Source organism: Eptesicus fuscus, chromosome 9 (genome assembly GCF_027574615.1).
Source record: "Eptesicus fuscus isolate TK198812 chromosome 9, DD_ASM_mEF_20220401, whole genome shotgun sequence".
Classification (NCBI taxonomy): domain Eukaryota; kingdom Metazoa; phylum Chordata; class Mammalia; order Chiroptera; family Vespertilionidae; genus Eptesicus; species Eptesicus fuscus.
In genome coordinates this window covers 62131476-62154208 of record NC_072481.1, presented here as the reverse complement: position 1 = coordinate 62154208, position 22733 = coordinate 62131476, and the positions used below count along the sequence as shown (strand labels likewise).

The window sequence follows — 22733 nt, the reverse complement described above, 5'->3', positions numbered from 1 at the left end:
TCATAGTTTACATCAGAATTTCCCCCCAAATCATGACCTCCCTGACTCCCCCTGCGCCACTGACCTACAGAAAAAAAAAAAATTAAATAAAATCTTTGGCTAAAAGAATACCTAAAATATGTTTTTGGGTGGGATAAGAGAAGGAACAAGATATACTTGGACAATTCCATTTGCAAAGAAGATAAATCCACATATAAACCTCATGTTTCTTATGTCTGAAGTATATTTTTTTAAGATTTAACTTTCCATGGTTTTAAGAAGTAACCTTAATCCTTAATCCCAATTGCAAAAACAACCAACAGAAAAGATCAAATATACACCAGGAATAAACTGAAGCAATGCTTTATTGCAACCACAAAACACAATCCAACAAGTCATCAACACACAGAGATTGAACAAATGTCTCTTTGAACAGAGATGTAGCAACCCCACCTTTTCAAGTTCTTAAAAACAAGTACTCAAACCAGGAATCAAACAAAGCATTAGAGCAATTTTAAAAATATTACACCATCATGAAGGAATGTATATAAAAATATTCTGTACTAGTAACAAGGCTTTTTGATCTGTAACTCTTGGCAAATTTCTTCAGAAACAAATTATTATAAATACAACCATAAAGTGAAATAATGCTTTCTTCGGAAACAACCAATTTAAAAGCAATTCTATGCAGAAAATACCATTACCCCCCTGTGAAAGCCAGTGGAATATGGATGGATATCCTCAATACACAGAGTTTTCCTTTTCAGAGCTGTGGTTCTGATTCTAAAGGGGCCAAGATGCATGTTCATTTCAAAAGTTGCAGCATATCCCAGTGAAACCTTAATAAGGTCGAGTGGAGGACCCTCTGTAGAAAAGGGTGTCAGCAATTCCATCCAGTAACACAAGCTCTAAGGAGCAGAGGAGCTCAAGGGAGACAGCGATCCCTTTCTCTCTCTCCCCCTCCCCAAGTCTTTAACCAAAACATGCTCATCCCATTACATTTTTAAAAGATTTTGGGAAAGCCATCTATGAAGAAACGAAGAATGTCCTTATGACCTCAAAGCTTTTCTGGGGAAGGGTATCTACACATGCCAAACATTGATTTCTTTGTACTCTCTTTGACAAACTCCACAAAGAAAACCGTCCCATCCACCTGTTCTTCTTGCTCCTCCTAGCTGAATTCAGGTCAGCTGATGGATTGCCTAGTCTATCCAATAGGATAACGTTTCATTTGGTTGAAATTCTTTACATATACACATGTATGTATCCTGTTTACAAAGTTTCATCACATGAAACTAAATTATGTCATTATGTATTTTTGAGGTCTGAGACCCCAATTTGACTGTACTATGAAGAGTTGTTCTTTAAATGCTTTGACTGCAGAGGTTTTACATGATACTCATAGATTTTCAGAGCAGGCCCCAACTTTAACTGAAGTCCTGTCAGCACATCATTTCTTGTCATCAATAGCAGGGATTTTCCATCAATTTCCTATAACGGAAGCAGAGAGGAAAGTCAACATGTAAGTCCAAAAGCTCAAGAATAATGAAACAAAAAGGAAGTTCAAAGGAAAAAGTCATATTGATTGTCTCCAAGCTAAAATCATTACTTGTTCACTTATGCCAAAATGGGGGGAAAATTGAATCTTCTATTTTTATCTTCCATCTTCTATTTTTGGATTAAATACAATTGGTATCTGTTCTTGTTTTCAAGATCACATCACAAATATCTTTAAAAACTGACAGTAAGCTTGGAGTACATACCCTTAAGGATCAAACATATTGCTTCCAAAAGGAATAATGACACTTTCCATTTATAAAATATACTAGAGGCCCGGTGCATGAAATTCATGAATGGGGGGAAGGTGGGGTCCCTCAGCCGGGCCTGTGCTCTCTCGCAATCTGGGATCCCTTGGGGGATGTCCGACTGCTGGTTTAGGCCCGCAGGGATTGGGCCCAAACCGGCAGTCAGACATCCCTCTTGCAATCCAGGACCGCTTGCCCCTAACTGCTCGCCTGCCTGCCTGCCTGCTCGCCCCTAACTGCTCGCCTGCCTGCCTGCTCACCCCTAACCACTCGCCTGCCTGCCTGCTCAGTGTGCATCATAGCGACCAGTCGTTCTGGTCATTCTGCCGCAATGGTCGCTTAGGCTTTTATATTATAGGTTATAATTTATGCAGAATTTTGGGTACTTAGTTCCTAAAATAACTCTATAAATTAGGACAGGCAGGGATTATCATCTTAACTTTACAGGCAAACCAAGAATCAAGATTAAGAAGTTAGGAAAGGATGGCATAGGATTTGAACTCTCATGTGTCCTAAGCCAATGTTCTTTTCATAACTCTACCCGTTTCTCTTGACACTTAGAAGGTAAATATGTGTTGTTTAGATGGACCACTGGGGACTTAGGTTTTCTGGAATCTTGTCAATCACAACAGTGGACATTAGAAAAATGACTCACTCACTCTGAACTTCTTTCCTGCCCTTTAAAAGGAGAACCATCCTATCTCAACCTAAAAATCAAGCTCTCATGCTGAGGGCCCCACCACACTTCCTCTTAGTGGATCCTTGAGATTCCAAATAAGGTAGTGAGGGGCAGAGCTCTGCCCACCGCAAATTCCCTCCTCTGTTCTCACAGTACACTCCCCATACCCGTCAGACACCCATCCAGGTATCCTGCACCGCAGCTACCCTGGAGACTACAGAGCTTTGGGGTAAATAAAAATGGGCTTCTCATGCAAGATATGAGGACATGGAGTGTTGAAAGTGGTGTGAAACTTTTGGAAAGGAAACACTGAGAATGCTGACTGCACCTTATTTTTGTTATCACTTAATTGTGGGAAGAAGCTGAACTAGCTTTTAGGGAACCTGAAAGAGATGAAGCAGCTGTGCATGCTTGGTAAGCCTCGACACATCTGTTTCATCATTCTACCCATATACATCTGTACCCACACCCCCCACTGATGGACAGACAAGGGGACACAACGTGCACCAGGAAGAGATGACACTGCTTTCATTACTATACAACTGTAGCTCATAAAACTGTGACCCCCTCCTACATCATGACCAAGGGGGGCCATTCCTTCAAACTTGTCATGAACTTTGCTATGCTGGGAAGAAAATTTGCTTTGAATGACTGTGTGTGGGAGAAACAGCACTGGGCTAGGGGGCTGGAGAATCACCCACTCTGTGACCTTAGGCAAGTGTCTTCCTCCTCTCTCCTCGGTAGGTAATAGGAGGTATGGGATTTAGACAGGATTCCATGAGATACCACCTTTGCAAATGCTCCCTGAGCTATAAGTTATACAATTACTTATCATTCTTCTTTCACCGAACTATGGTCCTCATTCCAAATACCTAACATGAACCACAGCAAAAGGACAAGGAATTACTTCTAACTAGTCTGTGGTGTTTCTGAGTGTTGGAAACTGTTATTTCATCATCTACTAGAAAACAAAATGTCCCCCATTAATATGTAGGAGACAACTATTCAAAATCATAGTGCGTAACAAAGCCATTTGTTGACAGGGCAATTGGAAAATTAAGGACATAGGGAGGGAATTTCCAATTCTAAAGTATTTTACTTCTTTTTCAGCAGCTAGTAATCCCAAAGATGGCCCATCAGTCAAATCTGCAAGTATGAGAGTTGGCAGAAGAGCTTCCGACACCTGGAAGTCACGGTAGCGGTTCTGAAGGCACTGTGAGGTCACAGGAATCTGAGTCACAGGTCAGTTCAAAGCTCATGTTCTCGCTTACGCACTGAGATGACACAGACCTACTTGGAATGCTTTAGAAAGCCGCCAAGCCCTTCCTGCTCTCCATCTTTCCTTTGCTGGTGTCTGTTCCTACTTCACTTATTACGTATTTCAAACAGGCACCAGGAAGAGATGACACTGCTTTCATTGCTATACAACAAGAAAACTTCCTTGATTAACTGAAAGTGAATTTTTAAAAATCTTTGCTGGAAAAAAGTCCTACAACTCAGCATTTCTGTCAAAAGCCAAGTATGTCTGTGAAAAATGCTGAAATTGGGATTTTATTTGAGACAAAATGGAAAATCATATTCCACGCTCCAATTTGATTTTACCTTTGTTCAGTAGCCACACTGTAATTCACCTCGGACTAGGGTTCAAAAGAAAGCTCTACTCGGAAATCCTCATTTTAAAACTTTTGAAATGAATAGAGCTTAACAACAGAACTTTCCTATTAAATCAAACTATAACAGCTCAGATGAATGGGAGTAGAATACAGCATAATGGAAATGTGAGCTTCTAGGTCACACCACAGTGTGAACCTGTCTCCACAACTTACTGTGTGACCCTGGGTAAGGGACCTAACTTCCCTAAGCCTCAGTTTCCTCACTTGTGAAATGGAAGTAAACCCCTGAAGGATTTTGGAGATAAAAAGTGATGCATTCATGTAAGGCAACCAGCATAGTGCCAGACTTATAGGAGACTCTCAATGCCTACTAAGTGGAAATGTGCGGGCTTTGAAAGAAATGAGATATATTTCTATTCCGAACCCATCTTCTGCTTCCTTTCTAGAAGAGTGCTCTCTGCCTGAATGCTGCCCTTGGCCAGAGGGATGCAGGAATATTCCTGTTCAAGTTTTAAAAATTTATTAAAATTTAAAAAATTCAAAGACTCATAAAACATTTGTCTTATAAAAATCACAAACACAGGAATACTCCTTGAATTAAGAAAGCTACTCATTTGTTATGTAACATGTATAAAAGTTTGCCGGTCTGCATGGTGCACTAGAATGAGCCTGAGAGTGGAGACTGGAATACGGGATTTGCAATGCAGACTTCAGCAGTAACTCTCCACAAGGAACCAGTCCCCTGGACCCCATTTATTTAGTATAAATGAAGAGGTTGAAGTGTGACCAAATCCCATGATTGCAGGTATGTCATGATTAAAGCCCAAATAAAAAGATAATTCACATCTTGGGATCCTGTTCATATATCTGTGTTAAAGGGATAATCATTTGCTAGTTTAAGTGAAACTTTTAACATTACTTCTGTCTTCTGTCTTTAGGGAAGAATAACCAAGTGCCTATTGGGCAATAATATTAAAAATGTTTGCAGACTTAATAAGTTCCAGCAGGTACTCATGCATGGAAGTAAAGCTCAGAGATGACAGGTATAAACTTCCAATGAGGACAAGACCCTAGATCTAAAAATAAATGAGTAGGATCCACAGGTGTTATAACTCGGTAGACAAGCATGTTTTAGAGCAAGACACTATTTTATTGCATACTAGGTTGGGCCAAGGACAAGTTACTTAATCTCTCTAAACCTCACTTTCTTATCTATATCATGGGGAGAAAGTAGCTACTGTATTTCACTATTGAAGTATTATTGAGGTAACACATGTGAAGTAGAATTCCTGACATCTGCTGAGCACTCAATAAATGCTAACTACTAAAAAAGTATGTGAAAAATCTTACCCATTTACTTTTCACTCTTTCTCTCTGCAAGCAATCCACACCTAGGTAACTCTTTCAATTGAGCCTAATTTTGATATGGTCCATTGGAAATGTATGGTAAGAAAGAAGATGAGGTGGGAAGAGAAGAAGCTAAGAAAAAGGCTAGAAAGAGAAAAAGAGGGATCTTCAAGAAAGTGGCACAATAGCGAGGTAGAGCCTGAAAAGAGTTGAAGGCAAGTCAATGGGGTTTATAACGGTGGGACCCTGACTCAGAAGGTCATATTCATGGTGGTGGTCTCTACTGTCCCAAATATAGTGCAGGGGAAAAGAAGAGTCAACTTAGAATCAAAAGACTTGGTCCTAAATTAAAGTTCAAACCCTGCTGCTTCGTAGTTCTTCATGTAACATATGGCCCATTATTGTCCTCCTCTGTAAAATGAGATGTTGGGACTAAGCTGACCTCTGTCCATTCCAGTTCAACACACTCTCAGATTCCAACTCTGGTCTCTGATAAGCATCAGACTCACCAGCGTCACAGGAAAGACTGCCTGTAAAAAAATATTGCAGCAACTCCTTACCAATGGCGTAGAGGAAGCCGATGAAATGGACTTTCTTCTTCCCCTTCAGTCTTCTCTCTCACATTTTCTCGAACTTTCTTTGTAACAACTCTCTTGCCATTCACTATCTGGCTACAAGTGGTGACCAGTCTAAAGTTTCCCATTCCACTGCTTACAAAGGGGACAAATTTCCCAGAGGAAGGGGAACCTGGTCTGGAACCCAGGGATACAAACGTGGAAAATCCTGTGTCCAAAATGGGGGTCACATCAAAAAAGGAAGAGTGGAATCTCTTGGCTCTACCCACATGGCCAGTGGGGAAACAATCTCCCGAAAAGAGGTCTTCATCTTCAAAGACATTGTGAAAGCCACAGCGTGGCCTCTCAAACCACAGTTCCTCCTTCAAATCGTTTTTGTCTCTGCCGTCTCCTCTATTTTCCCTTTTGATGTGGTTCCTTCTGGACTTGTCATAGTTGTGGCGTTTCTCGGCATCAGACAAGACTGCATAGGCCTCGGCTACTCGTTTGAATTCCTCCTCAGCTGCCTTTTTGTTTTCCGGGTTCTTGTCAGGGTGTACCTGAAGAGCTAGCTGGTGATAAGCCTTCTTAATATCAGAGGAGGAAGCATTTTGAGGCACGCCTAGTACTTTGTAATAATCCACCATGTTTCTTTAAAGGAGCTTTCCTCACCAAGACAGAGTTTATTTTCTGAATAGTGTCCATATGATTTTGAAAAGGAAGATGGTGAGCTACTCAAGTCTATATCAAGATCCTTTGAATCTTATCACAGGGTTCCTGGAACAACATCTCTTTTGGGAGAAATTCCTCTTTGCTGTAGGTGTCCTTTGCAGTGCCTCCTCCCCTCCCTGCCCTCTGCAGCTCCTTGTGGGTGGAGTAATTGTGATGGAACATTATTAGCCAATGACTCTTGGCTGATGCTGTGCTTGCCTTGTATTCCTATTGGTGGAAAATTTGGGGTGGATAATATACCTGCTGGGAGATTTCACCTAATTTTAAAACATATATATTTTTATTAATTTCATAGAGGGAGAGAGAGAGAGAGAGAAACATCAATAATGAGAGAGAATCATTGATTGGCTGCCTCCTGCATGCCCCCACTGGGAAGAGAAGCTAAGAGAAAGGCTAGAAAGAGAAAAAGAGTGATCATCAAGAAAGGTGGAAAAATAGTGAGGCAGAGCAGGAAATTGAGCCTGCAACTCGGGGAATGTGCCCTTGACCAGAATTGAACCCGGGACCCTTCAGTCCCCAGGCTGACACTCTATCCAAACCAGTTAGGGCAGATTTCACCTAATTTAAAAATCCAACACTGAGAAGCTTGTTAACAGGGAGAGAACATTTGTGTGGCTCTAAAAAGAAGTCTTACCTCATTTAGTAAAGTAACAGTCTGAAGCAAAATGGGTCTTGCACTTAAATCAGGCACAAAATTTATTTTAGATCATTTGAGCTGATGCCTTCAGTGACTTAATGGGTATCTTTCTGTATTATTTAATATTTGCTGCTGGCACAAAGTGAGTGATAAAGGGGTTCTATCTCACAAAAAATCTTGTACACATTTTTAATGAAGGAAAAAGTATGAAATTCAGTTCATCAAATGAGGTAACTGGGTTATAGAGATGTCTGCCTAGATTAAAAAAAAAAAGAGTAGGTTTAAGGAACAGAATTAGAAATGAATGATGCCCATGCATGATCAGATAATGCTTCTTCACTTCAGTTGCTTTTTTAAAGTTAGCCCTTTTGAAATTTCTCTGTGTATTTAACTAAGTAACAATAGCACAACAAGAAATGCTTTAAAAATGGCTTTAAAGTTCAAGTGTAGCGAGGGCGCTGGTTGCTTTTTTCCTAGGACACACAACTGCACAATTCCAGAACTTCCTTGCAATTTGGTGTGGTCATATGACCACATTCTGGCCAATGAAGGGATTGATGTGCACCTCTTTCAGGTCTGGCCAATGAAACCACCTACGTGAACTCCTCCTTGCTCTCTATCCTTATAACAACTAGATATCAATGCCCAGATAATCTTGAAAACTTCTGGTTGAAGATGAGAGAGCCTCCATCCTGGATCCTTGAATTACTGTGAAGCAGACACCCTTACTATGGACTATCTATAAGATCAAGAAATAAACTTCTACTTTAATTAAGTCATTATACATGTTTTCATCTACTTGTGCCAGCAGTTAGTCTACTCTAATACACCAATCATTTCTACAACTTCACCTTCACTCTTAGAGCCTACCTGTATACTGTCATCAACCAGAAGAGTCCTACCTCTACAACACTGAAAGTTAAATATCTGTTCTCTCACTCCTCACTTCCATTATTCCCACCTTTTCATTTCAACTCCACTTTCTCTAGGGTCAAGAGTCCCCTTAGGATCCTCTTTTATACTAAGTCTGCACCCTCTGGTTGGCCCTCTTAGGCTCTTTGCCCTCTACTGTGCTCAAGCCACAAACGCCCCATCCAGGAGCAATGTAGCTTTTCTGACTTCTATACATGGTGCAGCTGAGGGGAAAAATCAAGAAATCATGAAGATGAAACATTATACTTGTGCAATGTACCAGTATCATCAGGTGTAGAATACCTTAACAGTTCTCTTATTTATCCTTGGTCAGCTCCCTCTTCCATTTCCCTTAGTGGTCATTCTTAACTTTCATTTGCTCTCCTTTAGTTCCTCATTAAAATTCTACCCATCCTGTCCACTCTAAGCAGAGGAACTTAGCTCTTGTTTAACAAAGGAAATAGAGACTGTTAGGAACTACCTTAATGTCCCTGAGGACGAGGGCAATTATAGCTATATCTACATACATCCTCACCTATGCCCCAGAGCATTGGAAGGATAGGAAGGATACAGAAAGATATCTTTGTCTTGCTCAGAATTAATCCCTTCATATTCTTTTTGTTAAAAAATAAAATAATTGAACTTATTTGAACAACCATGTATATTATGGCTGACATTACACTGTATTGTGGTAAAATATATATAACATGAAATATGCCAGTTTAACTATTTTTACGTGTATAATTCAGCATGAATTATATTTGCAATGTTGTATAATTATCACCACTATTTTTCAAACTATATTACATTTGCAATGTTATATATTATCACCTTAAACAGAAAATCCATTAAGTAATAACTGCCTCCTCCTTCTCAGCCCTTGATAACCTCTAATGTACTTTGTGTCTGTATAAATTTGCCTATTTTAGATATTTCATATACTAGTAAATGGAATCCAGACACTATTTGGCTTATTTTACTTAGCATGCTTTCAAGGTTCATCCATGTTGCAGCATGTATCAGAAGTTCTTCCCTTTTTATGACTGAACTAGAGGCCCGGTGCACGAAATTCGTGCACGGAGGGGGGTTGTCTCTCAGCCCAGCCTGTACCCTCTCCAATATGGGACCCCTTGAGGGATGTCCGACTGCCCATTTAGGCCCGATCCCACCAGGCCGGGCAGTCGGACATCCCTTTCACAATCCAGGACTGCTGGCTTCCAACTGCTTGCCTGCCTGCCTTCCTGATTGCCCCTAACCACTTCTGCCTGCCAGCCTGATTACCCCCTAAACCACTCTGCTGCCAGCCTGTTTGCCCCCAACTTCCCTCCTCTGCCGGCCTGGTCACCCCTAACTGCCCTCTCCTGCAGGGTTGATCACTTCCAACTGCCCTCCCTTGCAGGCTTGGTCCCTCTCAATTGCCCTCCCTTGCAGGCCAGGTGCCTCCCAACTGCCCTCTCCTGCTGGCCATCTTGTGGTGGCCATCTCGTGTCCACATGGGGGCAGGATCTTTGACCACATGGGGGCAGCTATATTGTGTGTTGCGATGATGATCAATCTGCATATTACTTTTTTTTATTAGATAGGATAGAGGCCTGGTACAGGGGTGGGGGCCAGCTGGTTTGCCCTGAAGGGCATCCCGGATCAGGTGGGGTTTCCCTTAGGGTGTGGGGCGGCCTGAGCGAGGAGCCTGTGGTGGTTTGCAGGCCGGCCACGCCCCCTGGCAACCCAAGTGGAGGCCCTGGTATCTGGAATTTATTTTCCTTCTACAATTGAAACTTTGTAGCCTGGAGCGGAGCCAACCCTGGGGCTCCCTCTGAGGCCGGCCGGCAGCCATTTGTGTTGGGGTTATAATTGAAACTTTGTTGCCTTAAGCGGGTGGGCCCGGCCAGGGTGTGCGGAAAGCTTTGCTTCCCCTGTTGCCTGCGGCAACCCTGGCCTGCTCTCTCAAGCTCCATTCTGCCGCCATTTGTTTGAATTTGTTTACCTTCTATAATTGAAACTTTGTAGCTTGAGTGGAGGCTTAGGCCTGGCTAGGGCAGGCGGAAAGCTTGGCTTCCTCTGTTACCTAGGAAACCTTGCTCTCTGTGGCTATAGCCATCTTGGTTTGGGTTAATTTGCATACTCGCTCTGATTGGATGGTGGGCGTGGCTTGTGGGCGTGGCTCGTGGGTGTGTCGGAGGTATGGTCAATTTGCATATTTGTCTATTATTATTAGAGATAGTATTCCATTGTCTGTATATATCACATTTTGTTTATCCACTTATCTGTTCATGGGCACTTGGATCGTTTCCACCTTTTGGTGATTGCTAATAATGCTGCAGTGAAGATTGTGTGCAAGTATTTTCAATTCTTTTGTGTGAAATTTCTGGGTCATGCAGTAATTCTACACTTAACTTTTTGAAGAACTGCCCAACTGTTTTCCACAGCAGCGACACCATTTTGTATTCCAACCAGCAATGCATGAGGGCTTCAATTTCTCCATATCCTTACCCCTCCATACTCTTTTGATCTCATCCCTTTCCTTATCCTCAGGGAGTTTTGCTTCATTTAACTGTCCTCAATTTCATTCAATTTTAACCTGTCCAATTCTTTTGGTTACTTTCCTGCATGTAAATCAGATTGTCTCCTCTCTTATGAGGAAAGAGCCCTCATGCTTAAAGGACCCTCCAGCTACTGGTTCTTCCTTCACTTGCCTTCGTCCCTTTTTTATTTTTTTTAAATATATTTTATTGATTTTTTTACAGAGAGGAAGAGAGAGGGATAGAGAGTTAGAAACATCGATGAGAGAGAAACATCGATCAGCTGCCTCTTGCACACCCACTACTGGGGATGTGCCCGCAACCAAGGTATATGCCCTTGACCAGAATCGAACCTGGGACCCTTGAGTCCGCAGGCCGATGCTCTGTCCACTGAGCCAAACCGGTTTCAGCGCCTTCGTCCCTTGTCTCACGTCTCACTCACTCAGCATTGTTCATATTCCCCACCCCCCAATCCATTGTTATACACAAGCTCCATTGGGCTTCACTTTTTTGAGGTATTTGGCCTTGTTAATCATTGCATTTTCCCTGAAACTCCTCCCTTTATGAGTTTCTATACAACCTCTCATTACTGGTTCTCTGCCCACTTCCCTGAGTGTTCTTTCTCAGTTGCTTTTTCTAGTTGCCTTTCTTCTCCTATCAAAACCGTGGTGTTCTCCTTGGCCTTTTTCTGAGATCCCCTTACAAATGCCTCTCTCATTCTTACTCTCTCCTATGACTCTCACATTTCTGTTCGTCAGCCTTACTTGTCCCCTGAGCTGTATACTAGATATATCCACTTACAGGACCTCACATTTGATGCACCCCAAACTGTGGTCATTACAGCCCTCTAAAATTTCCCCACAAGCATCCTGGTTAACGGCAGTACTTTATAACCACCAAACTGGAAACCTGGCAGTCACCCAAGTCTCCACGGCCTGTGCGCACTGAGCTCAGTCCTGGGGCTATCGCAGAGAACCAGGATGGGACAAATCTTCAATCTCCACTATTAATGATCCACTAAATTATTCTGACTGCCTTCCTAGACTCCCTAATCTATCTCTTACTTTCCATCCCCAATGGAACTATTATAGCATCTTTCTAGCCTTTGGTCTCCATGTCTTCCAAGCCACTCTCCACACTACCACTAGACTGATCTTTCAAAAACACAAATCTCATCATGGCACTCCCCACTTACTCTCCTTTCTTAGTGCCTGACAGGCCAAATCCTCTTCTTCCAGGCAAACCAGACTGTCTGTTAGCTGGACCCCTATTTACCTTTCAGTCCAATCACTTGGCATTCCCTGGACCACTCCTCTTACTCCAAGGTATTTGGAGTTCTCAAGATAAACTATGTTATTTCATGTCCCCATACTTTGATATTTGATCCTTCCTCTGCCTGAAATCCTCTGTGCTTCCTTCAAATGGTTCTCATACCTGTAATGGTTTCAGGTGGCTTTTTATTAAACTAAAAGAATACTTACAATAATTATTTTACCGTAACAGTCTTATATTTATTTTAATGAATGTTAGAAAAAGCTGTAACAACCACGGAAACAATGTGAATAAGCCAAAGAAGCACCAGACATCTGTCTATATCATAATATCTTACAGCTGTTCTCATTTCAAGTGAATGACTTAAACAACCTTTTAGGATTTTTGGTTTATGGAAATCTATTTTAATCAAGAATTCAAAAGATTCTTTCCTTATCAGTTTCACTTTCAATTATCTTGGCCATTTTCTTATTTGTTTTTAAGTCTTTTCTAAGTTTTTATGGGCTGAAAGGACATATTGGCAGAGTTTTGAGTTGACACTTCCTGTGTTCATTATGCTACAAAATATTTTAAGCATTTCAGAAGCCTTCAATTGTGAAGAAATATCAGGTAGCAGAACACCTTGACTATTTTCAGTACTTAGTACTATGAAATGCTGATAAAGTAATAATAGTTATTTCCAATTTGTGGGGTTTCAGCTGGTCTGATTCAGAGCTAGATTTACCATGAAGCTAATGAAGCTTAAATTTTGCCTCAGCAATTGTATGTTCATAATTTTGTACCTCCCCCAGGTGGTCTGCTAGAATTGTGTAAGCTTTAGACACCCCTCCCCCCAAAGCCTGGCTTTGTCCTGGGTCTTATTAGAAACTAGAGGCCTGTGCACAAATTCATGCACAGGTGGGGTCCCTTGGCCTGGCTGGTGATCAGGGCCAATGGCAAGGGGGGCCGGAAACGGGCGGCCTGGGTGAGGGACCATGAGAGGTTGGCCAGCCGGGGAGAGAGACTGCAGGAGGTTGGCCAGCCACGGGAGGTTGGCTGTGGGAGCGCACTGACTACCAGGGGACAGCTCCTGCATTGAGCATCTGCCCCCGGTGGTCAGTGCGTGTCATAGCAACCGGTCGACTGGTTGTTCAGTCGTTTGGTCGTTTGGTCACTTAGGCTTCTATATATATATAGATTATCCATCTGAAATCACCACCGTTGAAATCCATCTGGCTATGACTTAAAACACATTCTCAGGGTTTCTCTGACAGGCTTCCCCACTCGACTACTCCATCTGATGTGGTTAGTGCTACGTGGCACTTTGTAGCAGTAAACATTTTTACTTTTATTTATTATGTCAGTGACCTCAGAAACATATCAATATTTAACCAAAAGTCATCTGAAAAGAAATGCCAATCTCTGCATTTCAAATTAATGGCTTAAACAACCAGTCGGGCATTTCAGAGTGAAATACTGTTCTTATTTGGTTTGGGAAAAGTGAGGAGATAACAGAGAGTAAAATTAATTTGTCACCTTGAGTTGCATATTATTTTGTCATGATGCTCTGAGAAAAAATTATCTCAGTGATACATACTGTTCTTAAAACAGAATCACTGATGTCACTTACTTATAAGTTTGAGGAATCTGAACAATGTGAATTATATGACATTGATTGAATGGCAGATCTTCTTCAGAGTATGTATTCAGTATATATGAGTATGTGAGTCAGAAAAAGATAGAAATGAAGTGACTACACTACAAAAGGGCAGAACTATCTTTGTGGTTTGCAGTTGGCATCCAGTTTAAGTGGTAAAGTTGCTGAACTGTATTGCTAGAATGCCGCCACTGGCCATTGCAAGTATTGTCAACAGAGGCGGCTTTACACCAAAGAACTGTGCTCATTTAGCCTTCAGAGTTTTACAAAAATGAATCTGATCCTCATTGTTCTGTGTGAGGAAGGTGGCAATGTTCTTGAATTAGCTTAGTTAAAAGGTTTTCTCTTAAAAACTAAAGCTCTTAGAAAAGTAAAATTTCTAAAGTTTTTTTGACTCTTAAAAACCAGTGACCTATATCCAGGGGCAAATGCCAATTTGTTATCATCTAGTCATGAAAATCCAGCTGTGTATACAACAGCTGAAATGGTTCTGTGTCCTATGCTGTGCCTAAAAGCATACCTCATGAGGGCAAGTTCTAAGATAACAACTGACTATTAAAGCAGGAGCTTGGAGCATATTCTGCTTGGTTAACTCCACAGTCACTATAGAAATCTGAGTCCTAGAAAGGCAAACCCTCCAGGATCACCCAGGAAGTGAGTCAATCAGGAGAAAAGAAACCAGAAGTCAAGACTCTCACGCATGCCCCTCGCCACGGCCTAAGAGGTCTGTCTGTTAGAAGACACAGGGGAAAACGGTCACCACGCCACCATGTGTGTGGGAAAGAGAGACAGGAGTGACAGTGCTGGAATCGCTGCCCTCTTTCGGAAGGGCTCCCAGTGCCTCCTGCTCTGATGGGCCAGTGAGCCCTTTGAGCACAATGTTAACGCAGCCAGTGGACCCAGCTCCCTGATGACACAAACCACATGCCAACCTGAGAGAGAATGATATCACTGATCATGAAAGGAGACTGGCCAGAACAGTAACACAACCCCACACACACACACTATGGACACTAGATCACTGCTACGGGTGTAGACGGGGTTGTACAGGAGCCTAGGCCTTCCCTTTGACAGTTCTTGTGGCCTGTAGCTGTTGCTCACACAAAAGGCTCAAAAGAGGCTTGCCAGAAGAAAACTTCATGGAGATAACTGTACCAGAGGGAAACTTAATGGATATAATTGGAGGTGAAGCACAGAGAAAAGGAGGTTACACAAAGATCACCAGCTTATTCCAGCTGCCTCTCCATACCACAGGAACCTAGGACACCATTCCTGTCTTTTGGACGAATGTCATTCAACGGACTGACATCTTCCAATGGAGCATGCTGCTAGAAAACCACATCAAGTCTAGTTGCTAAGGCAACCCAGTATCTAGTTGTGTACTGTGAGACCACACCATGAAGACAGACACTCTCCTTAAAGTCAGCCCATCTGAGTGGGGACATGTCTGGCATCAGTGTCAGTGCAGACTGCTATAACAAGACACCACAAACTGGGTAGCTTAAACAACAGAAATTTATTTTTTATAGTTCTGGAGGCTAGAAGTTCAAGATCACAGTGGCAATGTGGTTAGGTCCTTGTGGAGGACCCTTTTCCTAGCTTGCAGATAGCTACCATCTTGCTGTGCTCTCACATGGCAGAGAGAAGGAGCAAGCTTTCTACTCCCTTCTTTTCAGGGCACTAATCCCATTATAAGGGTTCCATCTTCATGACCCCATCTAAATCTAATTATCTCCCCAAAGCCCCTAATGCCATCACATTGGATTTAAGGTTTCAACACACACATCTTGGGGGGTCACAAACATTCAGCCCATAAGACATAGCCATGAAACTAAGCTCCCACATCATTGGCAACCGTGCTACCCTTTCTGGACTTGGTCTTTTCTGAGGTGGTTTAGGGGATGCTCTCCATGTGTTCCTGCTTACATTTAAGGCAGGGCAAAGCCTTCCCTGAGGATGTTTAAGGATCTGCCTACTGTGACCTAGAAGATGTGCCTGGGAAGGTCACGTGTTTGGGCTGGGGGTGGCCTGCAGTTTTCCCATCCAGAAGGAACTTGGTGAGTCACTGCTGACTGCTTGAGGTTCATTGCCAGGAAGGTCCTTGGAGGTGAAGCACTGAAGGCCTCTGAAGCATGATGACGGGAGAGGGAGGTTAATGTGGTGGAGGATTCTAACCCTCAGTCCTCATGAAAATCACAGCAGCTACTTGTCTTATCAGCCTGAGCCTGCTCAGTAACTCCCTTTTCACCCTCTTTTAATGAGCCGAGGAAAGGCAATGAGAATTTCACAGCAGGAGGAAGATTTGGATCACTTCTGGAGAATAATTCAAGGTAGACTCTTTCCCCTACCCAACCGCCCTTCCATGAGAATGAAGGAAGTCCAGCTTCTGCACCATGCTTGCAAAACTCCAGTCCCCTGGGAATTCTTTTCTTAGGCTCCTGAACTGGCGGGTTCAACACAGTAGCAAGATGACGCTCCTTTCCCCCTTGAAGGATTTCTGAATGAAATGCTTTAGGAGAGTCTGTTCCCTTTTGCCTCTGTCTCTAGGGCCAGAGTGATGTCATCCCTGGGAGAGAGAGCCTGCTCCTGAGCCAAGCTCAAAGCCGGCCAGTTGCATTTCTGAGGTCTTGTACAGAATCCAGAAGCCCAAAGAACACCTCCACTTCAATCTGGGACATATGCCGCTGAGAAAGTCTGAGTAGAAGCTTATTCTTAAAAATGCTTTTGGGCAGCAGGGAATCTGGCCAAGAGACCTTTTATAGCTAAGTCCTTTTTTTGTTTGTTTTGTTAACCTTTCGCAATATTGTTCAAATTTACTCAACTGCAATGATACAAGTGGACTTTCTACCATTCAAACCAAAATAATATATGTTCCAGTTGATCAGTCTTCCACTTTCCAACCTGAGCTATTTTCCCCACAATTTTATGACAAAAAAAACCTTCAAACATAAAGAAAAATTGCATGTATATTATAATGAACATCCATAGTCTGACCACCATCGGGAGGGACCTCTGCTTCTCTCTCTCTCTTCCCAATACCAACCCTGGACCTAAGGGAAGGGAATTAACATTTGTGGGCATCGACACTGCTAGGGCCTCTCCTAGGCACTGTGCATATATTGTCCTTGAATCCTCACCCCCCCACCCCCCATCAAGTGAGGCATTGATAGCTTCATGTTGTAGATGTGAAGCCAAGACTCAGAGATGTAGTAACCTGGGTTACACAGTGTGAGAAGAACCAGGATTTAACTAAATCCTGTGCTCTTTCCACTCTACTTTGCTAAGCACTGGAAAGCAAATGGGAGGGGGTTATTAAGATCAGTTGGTGCAAAGGCCAGCAGTAGACGGGGCTGCATGTCTCTTTGTCAGATTTGTCTCTCCTTTTTCATTCTTTTCTGTTTTCTGCTTTCTAGTGTGTTTGTGTTGGAGGTAGGGCTGTTGCATCTTTCAGAATATGCAGATGTAAATGAGCTTTAGCCCTTCTCTCTGCAGCTGTGACAGTCTCCAGGCCTGTGTATTCCTCTTGCAATTTTAGCTTGTCACTCTTTTCTTCCCTTTCCCACACTCCTGGGGTTGTTAAGGCCCGATATGATTGGGACTAGGTATGGAGGACACGCGGAGAGCCTCACGGATCCCTCAGTACTCTCTGGTCCTCTTCCTCCTCACTTCCTTCTGCTTCTGTGGGAAGGGAGGTAATTGTGTTCATCATGTGCTTCTCTAGACAGTTACCTGTTCTTGAAAAGCATTAGCTTGCTCTTCAAATCCCGCTGTCCGGAAGTAATTGACGACATCCACCACGGCCCAGTCTGCAGGATCGGGTGGTCTCCCGTTCTCCAGGGAACTGCAAAACACAAATCCAGATTGCTGTCAGGGCAGAACACACCAGCGTGGAGCCAGGCTCAGGACTCGGTCTCCCAATGGCAGGCCCAGCCAGCTCTTCCCTGGAGGCCCAGATCCCAATTCACCTCCCTCAGGACCACAGCCATGCTTGTGTTTCTTGGGTTCAGAAGATCATTCCTCTCATTGGCTCGATCACTGCTTTCCTAATACACCATTAGACTTTCAATATAAATCATTTCCTCATGTACTGTTTTTTAATCCAGAGCTATTAAGAGTGGTCCAGTGATTCTGGCAGCTCACAGCCCAAGAACACTGGACCCTTTATAAAATAGGACTAACGTACTTGTCTTTTTCCATCTTCTACCACCTTCTTCATCCCCCTTCCCATGCATCCTCTTTGCCACTATGAAACTGCAGGGCTAATGTCATTCACCAGTCTGCCATGCCCTTTTACACCTCTGGGACTTTACACATACTGTTCCAGCCACTTAAATGCCCCTCCCCATTTGTTTCTACCTGGCAAAACCCACCATTCTTTCCTAGTTCGTCCCACTTCAAATGCCTCCTCCTCTGTGAGGCCTTTTCTTATTCTACCAGGGGACTGTTTTAGCTATGACCTCCTCTGCATTAAAGAACTCTGTTCAAACTCCCTTGGTATCACTTCCCATGCTGGAGTATACTCTCTGCTTATCCAACAGTCTCCCACTAGAGCGAGAGATGTGGGCTAGAGATACACATTTGGACCTAGACCATTTCTGACTTTATTATTCCTTGTGTCAAGTGCATAATTAGGAACTCAATCAATGTTCAAGTGCCTAGACAGATCAAGCAATTGTTTTCGAGGGTTGGCGGGTGAGCTGCTGAGCTGGATTTAAAATATATATATGTATATATATATAATTATTGATTTCAGAGAGAGGAAGGGAGAGGGAGAGAGAAACATCAATGATGAGAGAGAATCATTGATCAGCTGCCTCCTGCATGCCCCCTACTGGGAACTGAGCCCGCAACCCAGGCATGTGCCCTGACCAGGAATTGAACCATGACCTCTTGGTTTATAGGTCGATGCTCAACCACTGACCTACACTGGCTGGGCTGGACTGGATTTAGAGAGGAGGGACTGGAGAAGTGGAATAGAGAAAGAATGGCAGGAACCTGCAGTTATTGTGACTCTGCCTCACGTCTCTATTTGTCTGATATTGCTACACCTCATCCAAGATGATTCTTCCAAAGTGAGCATCCAATCACACTGTTCCTGCTTAAAATCCTCCAAAGACTTCCCACTGCCTTATATAAATTTCAAATAGATTAATTTTGCTTAGGAGAGCCTCCAGTACAGAGCTCCTGCTGGCTCTCTAGCTAGGAACACACTGGTGAGTAAACAGACATGGTGCTTGCTCTGTGGGCCTTCAGTCCTGTGGGGAAGACACTGATCAGTAACCATACAATTAAATGTGCAGCTTCACATTGTGGTCAGTTTAAGGGGCCAGGGAGGCTTTTCTGTGGAAGATTCTTTTGAGGTATGGTCTAGAAAGCAGCCAGAAGTTAACCAAATGAAAAAGTCAGGAAGAAGATTATTCCAGGCTCTTTGAGAGGAAGATACACTACAAGGGAGCTATGTAGGTCCTGGAGGCCACATTGAGGAATCTGGATTTTTGTGCACCAGCAACGGGGACTTGTTAAATGGGCTTATGCAAAGGATGTGACCTGGTAAGATTCACATTTTGAAGAGCATTGGCGAGGAGCCAGAAGAAAAGAAGGGGTGCCAGTGAGAGGTCTACTGGAGTCACCTGAACAAGAGATCATGGTGACCAAGACTAGAATAATGGCCATGGAAAAGGAGAAGTGTGCAGATTTAAGATATATTTAACCAATTAAATCAGCATGACTTGGTGGTGGACTAGACATTGAGAATGAAGGAAATGTAACTGGATGAATGGTTAATTCACTTAGATGACACCCTCAGAGTTAGTTGGATGCACTGAATTTAGGGTACCATCTATATTCAAGTAGAGATTTAATGTGGGACCTGAGTCTGGAGCTCAAAGCAGATGAGTGGGCTAGAGGTGCACATTTGCGAGGCAGAAGCATTTAGATGGTAATTGAAACCTTGTAGAGGATAAGAAAACGGGACCTGGAACTAAACCTGGGGACGTTCAACATTTAGTGAAAGTTGAAAAGATTCATGTTACTTTTAATGGAAACCAAACATCCAAATTTCCAAAAGTCCAGGGTCTAGCTGTCCCTCTGCTTCTCTCCAAGCAGAATGCTTTCCTCATGGTAGGAACTTAAAATATTTGATGAAAAAAAACAAACTTCTGTCCTAGCTAAAGAAAAGGGAGTCACTAATAATGGCACTTGTGATCAATGATTTATCACCACAGCACTTAATTTTAAACCATTTAGAGTGAATGCTTACTAGTTAGAAGTATTTTCCATTTGGGGCTTAGGGACTGTGAATCCATAAACAATGCATGCCCATGCACACACACACACTTATGGATATGCATGCTCACACATGTACACACACACACACACACACACACACACACACACATCTTTTCTACCATTGAAGAGGCAATCTACATAGGGGAAAACCTGCTTTACACCATAACATTGTCAAACATTAATTATGTATTTTAATATCAAAGCTACATAAGTTTTAAAAACATTATACAAGTGCTGGGATTTTCTACCATTAACATAGCAACATGACTGAACACTGGGGACTCTCTTGGTGGAACCATTTTCCTTCTCTTGCTTAAGGCAGGCTTGAAGAATGTTTGGAAAGGAGTTCATTGTTGTAACAAACCTTTTAAGTCTTCTAATCAGCTCACTTCTAGCAGTGAGCACAGAGTCCCATCGGATACACTTTTAAGTGCCCCAGAAAACATCTGAATTCACTCTCTCTGTGGATGGTTTCAATTAACTATAAAGAATAGTTATCTAATTACAATAACAAAGTCTGCTACATTCTAATTTTAGGGTGGGAGGCTTTCCTGATTCTTACTCTGCTGGGATATGACATCATCTCATCCATAATTCTGAAATATTCTTGAGTACTAGCAATACAGCAGAGAATAAGAACATGGCAAAACTGCTGGCAGTGTACCATGAAGAACAGGAGCAGTGAGAACTGGGTGCTCTCTCATTCTTAGGGTGGGAGGTTCCATGCAGAAGAAAGAAGGAGTTAGAAACCAATCAATGCTTTTAATAAGTAATCCACCTAAATTTAAGCCTGATAGCTCCCTGCCCCTCCTCCCCCAAATAACTTAGAAAAGAAATCACCATGTTGGACTATTCACATCCTGAAGGGAGAAGCCTGTCTATCTTCATCTCTGTAGCTCTCAGCACCTAGCACAGGTCTGATGGTGCATAATCCATACACAGCAAAGATTTGTTACGTTAATAGACTACCAACCAAAGAGCACTTAAGAGTCTAAAATACACTTTTCATTCATTACTTATTATCAGTGTGCCAGCTACTTGTGAACTGGCTACTGAATCCTGTTTTTAGGAAACTAAGGCTCAGAAAGGTTAAGACACTCACCCCAAATCACAGAGTAGACAGAGCCAAGATTGGATTCCATATATGCTTGCCTCCAAATCCATGCTTTTCTACTCTTCTTACTCACTGATACAACAAATATTTACTAAAAGTCTTCTCAGTACTGTGCTGGATGCAGGGCTACAGAGATAGGAATGCATAGGCAGGCCCTCCCCAGAAGCTGGCAATCTGGGGAGAGGAAGCCGGCATGTGAACAGTGAACTCTAAGTCATTCTAGCACTGAGGGTGAGCAGGTGCTATTGAGGACGCATGCACTGGAGGGCCCATATAGTTTTTTCCAACCAGGACACTTGAAGATTTCAAAGCCTATTTTGAAAGGTATCTATTGCTCCGAACACATCCTAAATTAGGCTCTGAGAGGGGAAGCTTGCACAGGCAGATACATGCAGGCACACATGGTCACTTCGCAAGCATGTCAAACTCAAGGCCAGCGGGCTGCATGCTGTGTTTATTTAAACGAGGCATGTGGCCCACTGGCCACAAGTTTGACATGCTTGTGAGCATGCTGAATGATTTCACTGGGCCGTTCCAGTGGTTTCAGCAACAGTTTTAAGGAGAAAGCTGGAGATGATCCAGGGCAACATGATGGCTGGGCTTGGCGAGACCAGAGTGCCCGGGCTGGGTAAAATAATGAGAACACTGCAGAGAACAAATTTAAGTGTCACTTTTCCCCACTGGGAAAGCCACACTTCTCCTCAAGGACTGTTGTTTGTGGCCAAACTGGGACACTTTGTTTCCTTTTAAATGGGCCATTCTCTCCAAATCTTTTCTTATAACTTGTGCATATCAAATCCCAGAAGGAATTTAATGGTGCTGTTTAAAACTTAACCCCCCAAATGGTGGTTCCCATTGTGGCTGCTAATTTTGCACTGATGAAATGAGATGGCAGATATAAAAGTACTATTATCATTTAATATTTATTATTCACTAGCGTCATAGCAAAATGTTTCTTAGAATACAATGTATTAAGGTGATCAATTCATAAATACTTTTCCAGGCATTTTACCTTATTATAAAAAATTAGCAAAAAATGTGGGCAAAATTTGTCTACAATTCCATCACTTAATCAAATCAATGTATCCATTTAGCCCACTCACCTTTTGGTCTCTGTGGATATGGTTAGGTACATCATGGATTGATAAAAATTATATCATGTGTGAATAAGTCACACTGGGAAATGATTATCTCTTAATTAAACAATCATCCCACGTTTAAATAGAGCTAGAGAGACATCATCATGGGAACAGAAATGCAATAAATAACAAATTTGGCAGGTATATGCAGATTGGAACCTTATAATGAGCGTTTTCATGTTTGCACATTATAATTTTAAGTGCTGGTAGCAATAGTCTCCATTTCCTCTTTATTTATTAGTGAAGGCATATGGAAAATAGTTGAAACTCTTTCTTTGAATCTAGTATGTGTATATTTTACTGTAGTTAACGGTATTATAGAGTTTGAGGGTTGCTCAGACCAAGAGAAAACTGGATAAATACAATCCATATGTGATTCAAAATCCCATTATACTCAGTAATTGCATTTATGCTTTAAAGTTCAGAGCAAAAGTTACTTTAGACACTGGTTAATATATTATGGTGATACATTTATCACATTACTCTTCTCATAAAGCTAATTCTCAA

The 22733-nt window shown here is 42.4% G+C and overlaps 1 protein-coding gene across 1 annotated transcript in view; it reads right to left on the bottom strand.

The window, feature by feature from the left end:
- Positions 1–326: 326 nt before the first annotated feature.
- SAMD13 (sterile alpha motif domain containing 13) overlaps positions 327–22733 on the bottom strand; it is a 73396-nt gene continuing 50989 nt past the window's right edge. Inside the window, exons 4-5 of the mRNA XM_008139471.3 lie at positions 17415–17526; positions 327–1470 (exon numbers count right to left, since the gene is read on the bottom strand). Coding sequence (XP_008137693.2) covers positions 1327–1470; positions 17415–17526 — 256 coding nt within the window. The 3' untranslated portion in view covers positions 327–1326. The remainder of the gene's footprint in view (positions 1471–17414; positions 17527–22733) is intronic.